General features: G+C 47.0%; 1 protein-coding gene across 7 annotated transcripts in view; it reads right to left on the bottom strand.

Annotated features, from left to right (window-relative positions):
• Positions 1-1954: 1954 nt before the first annotated feature.
• SAMD4A (sterile alpha motif domain containing 4A) overlaps positions 1955-15476 on the bottom strand; it is a 217754-nt gene continuing 204232 nt past the window's right edge. For 5 of the 7 annotated variants that reach the window (XM_045451020.1, XM_045451023.1, XM_045451024.1 and 2 more), the window contains 2 exons: positions 12359-12442; positions 1955-6332 (listed from right to left, as the gene is read on the bottom strand). In XM_045451020.1, coding sequence (XP_045306976.1) covers positions 6304-6332; positions 12359-12442 — 113 coding nt within the window. In that variant the 3' untranslated portion in view covers positions 1955-6303. The remainder of the gene's footprint in view (positions 6333-12358; positions 12443-15476) is intronic. The other 2 variants (XM_045451021.1, XM_045451025.1) reach the window with 1 other exon arrangement.

Genomic DNA, 15476 nt, shown 5'->3' with positions numbered 1-15476 from the left:
TCCCAGACTGATTTTGCAGACTGACCCTAGAGCTTAGGGAGCCAGAACAGTGCTACTTTTTATAGCAATTTGACAGAATAATTTTGTCGAGTCTAGTACAAGACAGGGCTTGTGATTAAAAAACTTTCTTATTGTATTTTACAAAAGAATTGGGCTATGTGGATTAGAAGTAAATAGCCACCACTACAACTGTAATTCACAGATGGTTTGAGACACAGTGAGCTAGGGCATGCTAGAGCTACTATTGACAATCCAGCGGCTGAAGTGCTCAGGGAAGAGGTGGTTTTCGGGTATGGATTGTGAGGTATGGATGGAAAATAGAAAATAGAAGTGTTTGTGGAAGACACTGGAGGGATATATCTGTCAGGTGTGCTGGAGTGATGTGCTAGCATTGCCCACTGGAAAAGGGGAAATAGATGAAGTACAAGCTGCCATAGTGTGCTTCTCTGTGGGCCAGGTGCACGCTGACCACTCTACATCTTTATAGAGAAGGGTTAGGTTCTAGTTATGGGCGAGATTTTTGCTGTCCTTAAGCCCCCCTCTCAACACCCAAGTCTTGGGCTGATAGGGAGTCAGGGCCATGGATGAATATAGTAACTGTTCCAGGGACCAAGCCAAGGTGCTTTCATAGGAGTTTGGATTCTCCTTGTATTACTGCCTTGGCACCTTCCTCATTAGCATAGAGAGCATGAATTGGTGCCCATCTGTGCTCCTTCTGGAGTCCTCTCACAAGCCCATTGCAGCCTCTTCCCAGCCAGTATGCTATAGAGGTGTTACACATCCCCCTTTAATAATGGAATTAAGGCTCTTCTGCAGAGAGGACTGCTAGGGGACACCCTAAATGCTCTACCCTATGAGTAATATCTCCAGGATTGAACATTCCGTTACTAAGTTCAATGGCAAAGAGCCACAGCTTTGCTGAGAAAAGCACTAGCCAACTCCTTTCAGGCTACCATGCTGAGCCCTGTTTCTCTTAATCTCCTACCTTTCATACTTATTCTCATTTCACACATTGCAGAAGTGAGGCTCAACTTTTCTCTTGCACATTATCCCCTTCCCTTCAGAAGAGTCTGGTCATACAGTGAGTTGTATCTCATTTGAGTTATGAGAATTTAACTTTAAGAGGAATTTAGCATCATTTAATATCTCAGCTTATGAGGCATTTCTACATGTTTCCAGGGAAACCTGATTTTGCATTTCGGTTGAGTAGCTTGAGCCTGGTAAAAAGAGTGTGTGGTCATTGTTACAATATCAAGCTGTGGTTGCCTCAGAGAAATCTTGGTTTGGTGGTAATAACCTCTATATCCTATTTTTTCTTTTGTCTTCTCCTTCTCTGGATTACAGGTTTAATTATATAAACCTTGAGTATCAGGCCAAAAAACAAAGCCAAAGATCAGAGAGGTTAAGTAACTTGTTGCCTATCACACAGCCCGAGATTTCAAACCCATATTAGTCTCTCCAGCCATATCCTTAACTGGCATTATTTAGAATTTATATCAAATATCATACTGGAATTAGAGGTATTAGAATGAGATTCAAGCCACGTGTAGTCAAAACCCCAAGGCTCCAAGGACGCTGCTGTTTCTTCTTGCCATGGTTTAGGGTTGCAATATGATTTCATAGGCATTGAGGATGGAGAGTAAGTTATAAGCAGTATCATTTACAAGGATAGGGTTTGGATTTAGAAACATGCCTTCAAGTCAGGTGATGCATTCATTGGCTACTCTGGGCACATATCAAGCTGCATAAATTTTTATACCTCTCTACCTTACTCTTTTGTAAAAAAAAAAAAAAAAAAAACAACTCATAGTTGAAGACATAATTTGCATAGAACGGTCAGGTGGTAATAGTTTACAGGGATGTCATGTTCATTCTTCCTTGCTAGCTTATTTCTAAGATTCAGTTTGTTTTCTAATCGATCACATTGACAAAAAGGAAAAGACACACACACCACTGTTACAAAACCTTGTATTAATCATTTCCCTTCACTTTCAATATAACATTGATATGAAATATAGCCATGATTCTTAGTTACATGGAGGAAATGAGTAATAAATACATTGTAGCAAGTTTAAACCACAAGGGTGTTTCACTGGTAACAACATTTGAAAACTGTACACTTGCAAAGAACAGCATCTTCAAACATTAGTATATCTGTATATCAGTAAAGCTTTACATGTAACAAACATGCTATTTCCATATATGACAAATTTAAAAAATATGCATTGCTTGGCAACATGAACTAGGCAAAAATAGTTCTTTGTTCACTAACTTTATACAGGAAAACAGGACGGAGGCATGCATGTACAATAGGGATGCCTGCACGGGGCATGCAACAAAAGAAAGCTTTTTAAAAGTCAGCTTACATTAGGCATAAATACACGAGGGTTATATATTAATAAGGGAGGAAGTCTTCTGTTTGACATTATTAACATTCCTGTTTTCTTCCTATTCCTCCCAGAGGAATACACATTCACCTTTAAGTAAAGATAAAGGAATTACAAAAAAATAAAACGCACTTTGCAAACATCTCTGATGACTTGTAAAAAAAAAAAAAATCAACATTAGTGTTATCACAGCCCCATGTGCAAATGATCCTTCTGCAGGTCCTCCTTGTAAGAGGCACACCCCAGTGCCTTGGTCAGGCTGTTTCCCTGCACCCAAGCTGGAGTTGCCCGCTGCAGACACCTCCAGAGGGCCGAGACTGCGGCCTGCTTTTCCTCCCCTCGCTGCCCTCCTGGTTGCATGTCTATGCATTCAGCCCAGCTCAGTCCCCCAGCCTGGGCTTTGGGTGAGATCCTGGTTCTAGCTGGGGAATGCACACCTACAAACCTTGCACCGGCAGTAGCTACAAGAGGTGCAGAAGAACACAGACCCGGAGAAGTCTCCCATTCCATAAAAGGCAGCCAGTGACACCTCAAAAGAAAACTTTGTTTCCCTCAGTGTCTCTTCAAATGAATGGGAGATGGGGGCCCAGCTGTAGTTCCAATCCTGAGTACCAAAAAGGGACCATCAATACACAGGATTTGAGAGCTCGGTGCAAACAGCCACCCTCTGCAGGCAGACCCAGCAGCATCTGTTTTGCTTGCTGGCCCTCCTTTAAAAAGTGAAACTCAAAAAGCACGTGGAAAAAGACACATATCAGCAGCAATGTTTCAATTCTTGTACACAGTTCGTGTGTGTCTTCCTACTGTTTCTGGTTAAGAAACCACTATGAATAAAAAGCACCAATAAAACATCATACATGGTAACAATATCGTAGACCGCCACTGTCCCTGGGACAGTGTAGAGATGCCAAAATACATACTGCTTAAATCAGAAAAAAGGGGGGAGGGGAGGACATGTAGTGAAATAGATTTTACTCTGAGATTTTTAATGTTTACTATTAATATAAAACAGTTGCATTTGGGGGTCAATGGGTAAATACAAAAAAAGGCACTGCCACTTTATTACTAAATATCGGACTTCACAGCCTTACGCATGCAACTGTTTGATTCTTTTATAAATAAGGTTCTTTTGCTTCAGGATTTTAAAATTGAGCTGATTACCTGCAGTCAACACAGGACTCAAAACAAGGTGGGGACAGGCTCCTAAAATTTATCAGAACACTCAACTTAAAAAAAAAAAACACTAATAGCAAAACACAACTAAGTAGATAAATCTATACACAGTCGATGAAAAATAAGCTTTTCTTTTTTTTAAAAAAAGAATTATGTTGTTATTAATAACAGACTTTATCATGGTTACCAGCCATAGCAAGTTAATAAGTAACATATCCAAAATAATATCTCTAATAATCAGATAACCATTGTTTCTATATTCAGTGAAGGAATAAATAGAAATCCAGATTTGCAAATACTTTAAGGTCTTCTTCCTTTTAAAGGATTCATGCTAATGTGATTGTGTTTACAATCTGTTTTCTGAACAACCCAAGTCTTTATGGATATATGTGTTTTGCAGCAGATCTGAATGCTTTCTCATTTCTCCACAAGATGTGTAATACCCTTGTTTTTTCTTCTCTTTATTAACTTCCTCAGCATCCAAAAACACCTTCACAAACCCTCTGGTCTTACTTTGGCCTTCAACATTTTTGATCTATTCCTGCCTTACATGTGATCGTCCATCCCAACACATTCCCCAAGTAACACTAAGTTTGTTTAGAAAAGGGGTGTGGAGGATGAATGTTAATGGCACTTGGTTAAAAAAAAAAAAAACCAACTAAAAAATGCTGCCTCTTTCTGCACATGGATTTGCATCTTTACAATGTAGTCACCCAAGAGGAAGTCTCTTTTCTTAATGCAAAGCATGGTATCATGGGTTCAAGCCCCCTTTACTCGCTAAAGGCTGTCTACAATTAAGATGCTCCCACCTTTTTAAACCTCAAGACTTAGAAAGCAAGGCTGTGTTAGTGCACATTTCTAATCTTGAAAGGAAAAGAAAGTTGTTTAGATTGCATTAAGGCCTTTTAAATCTGTATTTACTTCATTAACCTTTCTTTCTTTTGAAAAAAAATAACCGTAAGCGAGTGCAGCGATTTTCATGGTGTGATCTCTTCAATTTCGATTCTGACTTTGCTAAAAGAAATGGCACTAGACTCACCCATTTAATAAACAGGCCTTATACCACCTCCCTGATCTCGCCTCTGGCTGAGCATTCATACCATCATTTACACAACCCAATTTTCCAGTGCAGAGCACAACTCCTCTTCGATTTCCTTTAATACTCTCCATTGTATCGAATCCCAAACGTAGTCTTTCTTGCCCTTAAGAAACAGAGCTATTACTTTGTGGTAGCATAGTTTGTTCATCTCTCACTATGTCAGGACTGGTTTTTTCTCCCTTCTGTGTGTGGCTGGGTAGATAAATCAGCCAACAACACATAAAATCCCTGACGTACACGTGGATAGAACCACGTTTCCATCACGCAGTTGACCTTTCCTACATCTTCCTTCACTGCCCACCTGGTACGGTGTGGGCCTGGCCGCGTGGACTGCACATGTCCCCGCAGGCCCTCTCTGCCACTTGCTGACTGACCGGTTATACACTGTTGCTGGGCCTTGCTCTCCTCCTGTTCCTCAGCAGTGAGCGAGCCAGGGGGTTGCAGCCCCCAGCTTCGGGTTTCTGAGCGCAACCGCAGTAGAAGCGGTGTTTTGAGCTCAACATCTGGAATTAAGGCCTTTTGCAAGGCGAAAATGTCGGTCCTTGCCATTTTTCCTCCAGGGGAACTTGAACCCACGTGTGCGCTGCGAAGCAGGGGGCGCTAGGATGAACCCTTGCAGTAGGGTGGGGAGGAAGAGGTCTCCGGGTGAGAAGCAAATCCAGCCCAGAAAGGGGCCGCAGGATTCTTTTACAATCTCTTGGTGACCCGCGAACAAACACTAACTGATCACACGGTGCGTCCCCCTCGTACCTTCCCAGTGCTCTACCCCTCGCAGCCACTTACTCTCCCGCCAACCCACCTGCACGCGCCGCCTCCCCCCTCCGCCCGCGGGGGGCGGGGGGAACGACTGACGCCTCGGCCCACGTGACGTGCATTCGCCTTCCCGGCAAGCACCGCTCCGCAGCCATTGTAAGAGACAACCCTGCTGCTATTATAAAAATAGAGGAAAAAAAATGAATCCGTATCAACAAATCCTTTACAAAAACCATAGTATGAAGAGAAGTTCTATCCAAACTCTTTACACATTATGTACCCTTTAAAATTGTTATGTAAACAATACACAAATCAAAGTTTCTCTGCAATTTTGTCGGAGGGGATGTTCCCCCTCCGCCGCCGGTGCCGTGCGGCCCTCTCCCGCGGCTCGACTCCAAGCCGGGTCCTCGGGGGAAGCCGATCCGGGCGGCGGGGAGGGCGGGCCGCCATCTTGCTTTGGTCGCAGGCCCGCACGACTGTGTCCTGGGGCCCGACTGCGGAGGCGGCGTCGAGGCGCTCCCAGGCCCGAGGCCTCCGCCTCCCTCCTGCGGCTCTCGCGTCTCTTCCACGGCGGTGCTCTTTTTGTTCTCTTCTGCCCCTCCTTCCATCCAGGAGGCCACCTGCGCTCCCTCGCTTCCCTAGAGACCCCCTCCCCACCCCGCACACCAAGCCATCCCGTGACAGAAACAAATGACAAAATTACCACTCCCCGGTCTACTGATATGTTTACAAGGACGACCTACGCTCTCACAAAATCAAAATGGGAGAGGGACCAGGGGAAAAAAAGGCTGCAAAGGATCTCGGAGGATTCCGTGCAACCCTGAAGATGGTTGACACTGGACCCGCAGCAGTCGATTTCACGGCCAGCGCGGTCACTCTCATCTTCAGCTTCTAGATTGTGGAGGTCCGGTCAACCCCGTCTGGGAGAGAGAGAATACACGATGGGCACAGATGAACAAAACCGTTTCTTCACGTCCTTCCTGGTCTCCGAAGACAGGTAAGGACCCAACTTACTCATCCGCTCACTCCCTCGTTCACACACCCACCCACTCAACATCTGGAGAACAGCCATCTTTCCAAGAGCTGTAAAGAGCCTGGGAATCCACAGTGATGGAGGAGTGATGACTGCTATGATGGAGTATGTACCGGGCACAGCAGGAACATGGAGGAAGGGCTATGTAAGGTGCCCCTGGAAGTCAAGGGCAGTTTCACAGAGGAAGAAAATGACTTTTGTAAGATGGTGCTGGTAGCAGAAGAGAGGAGGAGGCAGAAAAGGGAGAGGGTGAGGAGGGCGTCCAGCTCACCCTTACGTGTGATGTTGGTTGTCAGATGGTGGGGGCTGAGGGCTGGATGGAGGTCTAGGATGAGGGGTGGGGGGATGGAGGAGTGGCAGGAGATGTGCCGAAGAGCTGGCACAGGCTGGCAGCAGGACATTCAGGTGGACCTGTCCAGCTACACCCCTCTGGCAGCATCTCTGTGTCACCGAGTCCCTGTTGAAAGACTGGGCATGAGGTGGCTATGACTCTGAGCCCTGGTCACAGCTGAGCAGACCAGGGGTATGCATCTGACCCTCAATGATCCAGCTTCTCAGCCTCAAGAATCTGATTCGGGGTACGCACCATCGTTAGAGGTTGTGGGCACGGGGAACTGGAAGATCCTGTGAAAGTGGGTGAATGCTGAGGCTACAGAGGGTAGGCCGTGTCTACATTATGGAGAGTTGGTGAAACCAGGCTATAACATGGAGGAGGTGCATGTCAGAGACAGAGGCTAGGAGTGAAACAGACTGCAGAGGGAGCTGATGGCCGCCCAGCTCCTTTTCGGTTGTCTGCGTGCACATGGGACTATAGGAGAGTCCCCACCCCAGAATGAGGCCATCAGGGTCTTGTGTGCTATGAACAGGGGCTTGGACTTGGTAATCGGGGCATTATAAGCAGAGTAATCAGATCTGATTTTAGAATGGTTTCTCTGGCAGTTGTGTCAGATGACCTAAAAGAGGACACGGCTCGTGGCAGGAGGACCCCAGTAGTGGTCCATGCTGGGGATTGTCTGCAAGGGCTTACCCAGTGAGCAGAGAGAAGCATGGGTTAGCCACTGTAGTAGGTAGAAGCAGCTGTGTTCAGTGACCACGAAATGAAGGCCGGGGGAGGGATGCAGGAGGCCTCCCTGGTTTTACTGATACCCAAACATCAGCAGGTGTGTCCTGATCTAAACGATGTGACAAACCTGGTCTACCAGGAGCATCTAGATGCGGCAGGCAGAACTCACATGAGAGGTGAGTGGCACAGTGTTCAGGGAGAGCTGTGGGACCTAAGTGATAGGGAGGAATGCCGAGTACACTGCACAGGCCTGGCTTCCTCTCACGGGTAGGTTCACGTACAGTTTAAGAGACAGTTTTAAGTTTTAGGGTTTCCGGGTTTGCTGGGTTTCTCCCAATGGTAACATTTTGCAAAACTATAATATTACCACCAAGGTACTGATGTTGATACAATCTACCGGTCTTACTCAGATCTTCCCAATTTTAGTTGTACTTGTGTGTGTCCCTAAAGTTCCATATAGTTTTTGGAGAGATTTTTTTTTTTTTAATTTTTTTTTTTCAATGTTTATTTATTTTTGGGACAGAGAGAGACAGAGCATGAACGGGGGAGGGGCAGAGAGAGAGAGGGAGACACAGAATCGGAAACAGGCTCCAGGCTCTGAGCCATCAGCCCAGAGCCTGACGCGGGGCTCGAACTCACGGACTGCGAGATCGTGACCTGGCTGAAGTCGGACGCTTAACCGACTGCGCCACCCAGGCGCCCCATTGGAGAGATTTTTTTTTTTTTTTTTAATTTTTTTTCAACGTTTATTTATTTTGGGACAGAGAGAGACAGAGCATGAACGGGGGAGGGGCAGAGAGAGAGGGAGACACAGAATCGGAAACAGGCTCCAGGCTCCGAGCCATCAGCCCAGAGCCTGACGCGGGGCTCGAACTCCCGGACCGTGAGATCGTGACCTGGCTGAAGTCGGACGCCTAACCGACTGCGCCACCCAGGCGCCCCCCCATTGGAGAGATTTTAAAGAAGAAAAGCAAATGACCTTTGAGAGTGTTTATGGTATCAGGTCATCAATCCTAGAGGCCCCCACATGTTAACTTATAATCAGTAACCTTTTGCTGACTTCTGCAAGTGTTAACCTGAGCCTCTTTTTTTTTTTTTTTAATTTTTTAAAAAATGTTTCATTATTTATTTTTGAGAGAGAGAGAGAGAGAGAGAGAGAGAGGTAGAGGCAGAGGCAGAGAGAGGGGAGACACAGAATCTAAAGTAGGCTCCAGGGTCTGAGCTGTCAGCACAGAGCTTGACGCGGGGCTCGAACTCACAAACCGTGAGATCATGACCTGTGCCGAAGTCGGACGCTCAACCAGTGGAGCCACCAGGGCCCCTAACCTGAGCCTCTTATGGTGGTTCTGCAGTGGTAATGGGTCATGAGAAACAGTGAGTCTGTGTAAGTGTGTACATAATGTGTGGCTGTGTAGAGGTCACTCTCTTGTCTATAGAAGTGGAGTGGCACACTCTTGCCAGGGCTCACCGGTCTACTCATTAATGCCAACCCTTCATAGCTGTGTAAGTGGGGAGCTAGAAACATGAAAATCTTAATTAACCTAACCCCAACCTGCATTTTTACTGAATTCCAATCCCACGCCTCATCCTACAAGGGTGATGGCATTCATCTGCCAGGAAATGACCAACAGGTAAGTCCAGACTCACCATTTACAGTTGTGCAAGTTGTGCACTGCATAACTCTGAGCAGCACCATTCACATGTATTCGTTATAGGTTTTATAGTTATTATGACAAATATCAAGTAAGTGGCAGAACAGCATCTTGAGAAAGTGGAGCCTTTTTCTAATTTGCACAAAGTCTCCATATCTGCTAGAAGTGGGGCTGTTAATAAGTCCCAAGGAGGAGGAAGGAGAGAAGGTGAGAAGGAATGGCAAGGGGATCATGTGAAAACATGAATCCTGGAGCATCAGAGAGTGGACTGGGCATTCCTCTTTGTGGTAGGATTTACTGCAGACTTCATCCTGCTTGAAGGAGCCTTACTTTTGTAAAGCTGTGGCTGTTCCTGCCCATAAAACCCCTCTGCAGGAGGAAGATAGCAGCCAGGCCTGAGTCTTCCTTTATATCTGAGGCCACCAATCAGGAGCAGGCCCAAAAGAGCCAGATGAAAGCCTTAAATATTCACAAACCAAGATGGCAGAGGCAACTACCTCCTGGGTGCTTTGGAGGGGCCAGGGGAAGGGCAAAGCAGAGACAGACAGGGAAGGCCAAAGAGAAAAATGGCTTAGACTGGCACAGGGGGGCTGCAGTTAGTGCATGACACTGAGAGGAGAGATGTCAGCACAAAAGGTTGGGCCCGCAAGGCCTGGGGTCCATGGACCATCCTAGTATGTGGTATCCCAGGAACTTGGACACCCTCCCTTCCTGTCCTGAGACACAGGCAGAGGAACGTCTTTTGCTTTGCTTTACTCTCTCTCTCATTATTTGTCCTCCTGTAAAATGACTAATTCATTGGCATTCTGTCCCCAGAAAAGTCATCTTCCCCAGCACCTGGAAGAGGTGGGCTAGTAGAGAGGTGCCGTAATAGTGGGAGGGCTCAATGCCACTGTGCCCAGTTGGGCCACCCTGAACTTAATTTGCATTCTTTGCTCGGGAAGCTGCTTACGAGGCTTCCCACCAGAGAGGATTATTGAGGGAAAACATAGCAATAAAAAGGCTTAGGAGATTAACAAGATGAAAACATTAGCAAAAAAAATCAGTTCAAAGAGGTTTTCTGTAACTATAGAAGAACAGGCTAAAAAACGAAGCCTTTCCAATGAAAACCTCCCTTTAATAAAGCGCATTTGGCACTCTTGCTACTAATGATGATAACGTTAGCACTTAGCAGTTTGATAAGGGCTTCCAGCATGCCAATTATCTGAGATATATCAAGCCCTGGGGGAGAAGGTCAGTTCTCCTTGCTGACTCTCAAAGGCAGCAGGAGTTCTTCACCCGCCAGCTCCTGTTGGGTGGCGGGGAGCTTGGGCTGCCTGCAGTGGGCTGAGCTTGGCCTGAATTCTCACGGTCTGGGAGGCTTCCCTTTTTGAAAAATTGAGTTGTAATTTGCATATCACAAATTTCACCCTTTTAAAGCGTACAATTCAGAGGTTTTTCGTATATTCACAGAGCTGTGCAGCCATCACCACTATCTAATTCCAGAACGTTTTCATCAGGTACCCATCAAGCAGTCACTCTCCGTTCCCAGTTCCCTCCGGCCCCTGACAACCACTAATCTATACTGTCTGTCTCTATAGATTTGCCTGTTCTGGACACTTCATAAATTCCTAAATGGAACTAGATACTGTGTGGCCTTTTGTGTCTGACTTCTTTCATATAGCATAATGTTTTCAAGGTTCATCCAAATTGTAGCATGTATCAGTAGCTCATTCCTTTTTAAGGCTGTATGATATTCCACTGTCTGGCTATACAACATTTCACTCATCCATTTCCATCTGCTGATGGACCCTGGGTTTGTTTCCCATTACTCATTAGGGGCTATCAGTGAGCTGACCCAATCTCCTTGGTGAGCTGGAGAAGAGGAGCTCATGGCACCTCCCCTATAGAGGTGTCAAGGATGGACCAATGATGCTGTGAAGCTTCTAAGATAGGAGTGGCCAAGTGTTTGCAAATGGGGTTCCTGGAACCCCAGGGAGGTCACATCGGGAGCTGTGCCTTCCCACTGTCTGTTCAGTCAGCAGTGCTGGGAGGCCTTCAGCTAGCTCCCTTCTGGTACTGAGCAGAGGCTTTCTCTGGGCTATAGAGAGCCTTGCACAGCTGAGATCAGGTGGGTGCAGTCCTTGCTTTCCAATCTGTTCCATGTAGAGCATTTATTGGCCTCATATTTGGTGTCATGATAAGATTGTGTTTACAGGGACTAAAAATCCAAAAACCCCTGGTTAGGAGAACAAAGCTTGGGGAACAGCAGCTGACAGCAGCCTTTCTCCCCACCACTGCCAGACAGCACAGATTTTGGCTCTAGGTGTGCTGACCGCCCATCTCCAGGGTGGGTGAGCACATCCTGACTGGAGAGGGCTATTGGGAAGGGTCACAGGAGGCCTCTCTGACTCAGAGTCTCCCGGAGGTTGGCAGGAAGGGGTGGACATCTCTCCTCTGCCTGCCAAACATCCCTAGGGCTGGCTGGGAAACCAGGCTGGAGTAAGGCAATTGGTTGGTACCAGGAGGGCACTGAAGGCCTCCTGGGGTTTTTGTGATGACGTAGGGCTTCAGCCCAAACAAATGGTGGGACGACGCAGCTGCTTCTGGAGCTCCTTATGGGGCTGCAGCCCATAGGCACACTGAACTAGATCATCACTGTCACACTGTGAAGGACATCTCAGACTGCTTGGGGCTCCAGGCATCATGGAAGCCGTTTGGAACAGGGAGACAGAAAAACAAGCAGGGAATTTTGTTTCAAAAATTCTATTTTTAGAGCAAGCTGGGATATGCTTGGACCAGACTGGGAGATCTAGTGCCGAGAAGGAAAGAATCCAATTCTGTGGCGGGGGGGGATGTTGCCACTAAAAGCCATGTCTTGTGTTTCTGACTCCTCCAGCTCACAGCGTTTGGCTAGGACAGCTGCTGTGGCGGAACCTCAGTGTGCACTGGGTGGGTGGCTCCGAGCAAAGATGGATAGCTTTGGTCTCCAGGTCCCTGACCCACCTCCCAGAAAAGGAGGATCAGGGCGCTGTGGGTACTAGGTGTAGTATGGCTTGATGAGGCTCCAACAGTACTCTGAGGCCCTCCTCTCTCCCTGTCCCCTGCCTACTTCCCCTGTATCTTTCCCATTACTCCTGAGCTACTGCCAGAGTGTAGACAGCAAATGATTGGTAGTCCTCCCAGTCAGGCCATAAAATGCAGGAAGGACCCACTCACCTCCCAGGGCGTGCTCGGTCATACTGAGGCACAAGGACTCCAGCCTGTTGTTGATGTCAGGTTCAGTCACAGGAAGCTGGAATTCTGCAAGGGACAAAGGGTTATGTTGGTGACAGAGACTCTGAGAACAAGGAGAAGGTATGTACAGTGCTGTGGGGCTCCCCCCCCCCCGCCAACCCTAGGAGGACTCCGGGGATTATCAGGGTCAGTAGAGCGGTAAGTTACACCCTGGTTTCAACCAAACTCTGAGTCTGCTAGACGCAGACAGTCCATTGTGAACATGGGCGGCTAGAAGAAAACTGGTAACTAAAAATAGCTGGTCACAGTCAGTCTGTCCAGCCTCTGTTCAGAACCCTCCAGCAGCTTCCCATCAGAGTAACAGCCAAGCCCCTGCCATGGCCCTCAGGGCCCACATGATCTGGCCTTTATTAACCTCTGCCTGTGTATGGCTCTCTCCTTCCTTCACTCCATCCCAGGCCTTCTTCTGTCCCAGGGACTTGGCACTGCTGTTCTCTCTGCCCACAATGGTGGTCCCTAGATATTTTCATGGTTGTGCTCTCCCTGCCTTCACATCTCTGGCTCTCCTACTGTCTCTTTAGAAAGGACATTATATATGAACAGAACTTTTCTGGCCCTATCCCTTTCCTCAGCTTTATTTATTTTTGTCCACAGCTCTCACCAACATCTGATATATTATGTATTTGCTTGCTGCTTGCCCCCAGTTGGATTTTCACTTCACCGGAGCAGGACTTGGCTCTGCTGCTACCTGCGCCTAGACCTGGCACCTGGAACTTGGCGCATTTTTGCTTTGTTACAAGGAAATGGAAACCACAGCATGGCGAGTGCCTCTTCTGAATCCATGACCGTGCCAGGTGCCCAGTTCTCAAGCGAGACTCAGAGAGGCCAAGTGACTTGGGAGGTTAGCTCGCTAACACAAGAGCCCACAAAGGTCTGATTCCAGAGGTGGTACTGTCCTGCATGCTGCAGCAACTACAGGTACCTGTCAGTACTCTCAGCCTCTAGCCACTTAGAAGGGCTGAGATGTCTGCTGTGGGGGCTATCACTGCCCAGGACAATGCTGTGTGCATTCTAATCACAAAGCCTCCTTTATCATCTGGACCCTCCCTATCTCCCCAGGCTCTAGTCCCTCATCCTCCCCACTCCTCCTCCTCCTCCTCCTCCTCCTCCTCCTCCTCCTCCTTCTGTTCTGTTGGGGCCCTCACTGTCAGTACCTCCCCCATCCCTTATCCTGGGAAGCTCCTGAGCATCTTTCACTGGCTTGCAGACTTTTTTATTTCCCATAATATACCCAGCCATGGTCTTCTGGCATACTTCATACATGTCTATTGAGTGATGAAAAAGATGGAACAAGAAATAAAAGGAAAGTCTGACAACTAAGAATTGTGAAATCCTATGGCGGGAGTGGGGGTGGGGGCAGAAAAATCAACAATGGGATATGTTCTGGGGGTCTGGGAATTTTAACACTGCCACTGTCTTCATATGTGACCGCAGGAAACTTCTCATCATTGTGCCTTAGCTCTTCCATCTGTAAGTAGGGAAAGGATCCTGGTGGCCCAAGCTTCAGGCCAGTTCCTTGCTCCTTCGAATCTCCACCAGGGGGCACTTGGGGCTGGAGGGCAGGATTACAAGTGAGGTTAGGTTGGTGGTTTAGTGGGATAGGAAGTTGAAACCAATGGCTAAACCAAAGTATTTGTTTTCCTTGATTAGCTATACATTTAAGTTTTCTCTGCAATCTGTGTTCCCCATTACTGGCTAATTCACAGGCAGATGTCATTTCCATTGTTTAAAATTCTCAGAGTAAATTGGCAAAATGGATCAATATGAAAAGCACTAGGGAGCAGATAGGGTTCTTTCTGACACAAGTTCCAGCCAGCATCAATGGTTTTGAAAGGTAACTGTGCCAATTTATGAGCAGACAGAGGACGATCAGGCTTCCCAGGAAGCTGGGAGCCAGGGAGAATTGAAGGGTCTTTCCCACCCCACCCACTGTTGCTCTCAGAGTAGGGTCGGGGCAATTAGACAATCCAGAGGGAAGAGTATTTTAGTATTTTCACCCATTCATGTGAAAATCATATGCATGCAAAATTAGCAGCCTTCAGGGTGTGAAATCTATAAAATAGAAACACAGTTTTATATATAGCCAGTTAGCAAATATGAAAAAAAAAACCCTCAGCAATTATAACCATCCATATGCTCATTGTAAAATTTAGTTTACTCTCTAGCACTCCCCTTTAAACAAACACTGTGGAGAGATTTGGATAAATAAAGATGCTCGACATTTGGAGAGAAGTGTTTCAGCTGCAGGATTTCTTGCCAACACACAGCAAAATGCCATATTCTAAGCCTAGGACTGAGTGTTTCAAAAAGGGGGCTGAGAAATGCAGGGCTCTCCACTCTAGAATCTCCAAACCTTAGTGGCTGCTCTTTTAGGTTGAAAGTTGGCATGGTTCTTTTTCTCTTTCAGCTCTTCCCTCTGGTGCGCTAGGGTGTCATGACCCCCCCCACCACTCTCAGAGTGGCTCTGAAAAATTCTGAGTCTCAGGAGAAGCCCATATGTTCACACTCCAGAGTTTCCTAATAGTGTGACTTTTTAATTGTGTATTTGATAAAAACAGATCTGTGGCATCTCCCCACACATACAAGACAGAGGGAGACCAGCTGGGTGGATAACAGCTTCCATCTCAGGCTAGAAGCCCTCAGCCAAGTGTGGCTTGGGTGGGCAGAACTCTTAAAGCCCGAGAGAAGCATTTGGGCAGCTCCTGCCACCCAGGTACACAAGAACCAGCAGGCCAGCTCTTGCTGTGGCTGCTGTTAACCCAAGGACTCACTGCATTAGCCTGAGCTCCCAGCTGTAATGGACAAGGCAGACGTAGTTTTATGTCTTCAGTAAGGTAAAAAGGAAAGACTGACTAAGCCTTCTCTGCTGTTGCGTGCAACAGGCCTGTTTCCTTAGCTCAGACGGTATCTCTGAGAACTAGGAATTTTTCCCCTATCAGACCATTCCAGTATTTAGTGAGGATCCCCCGTTCTAGGATGCCCAGGGTTTAGGCTGATGTGGGACTTTTTAATTGTGCCTTTCCAAAAGTCCCATAAGTAC

The sequence above is a fragment of the Leopardus geoffroyi genome, chromosome B3, assembly GCF_018350155.1.
Source record: "Leopardus geoffroyi isolate Oge1 chromosome B3, O.geoffroyi_Oge1_pat1.0, whole genome shotgun sequence".
Taxonomy (NCBI): domain Eukaryota; kingdom Metazoa; phylum Chordata; class Mammalia; order Carnivora; family Felidae; genus Leopardus; species Leopardus geoffroyi.
The sequence above is the reverse complement of the archived record's forward strand: the minus strand, read 5'-3'. Positions and strand labels throughout refer to the sequence as shown.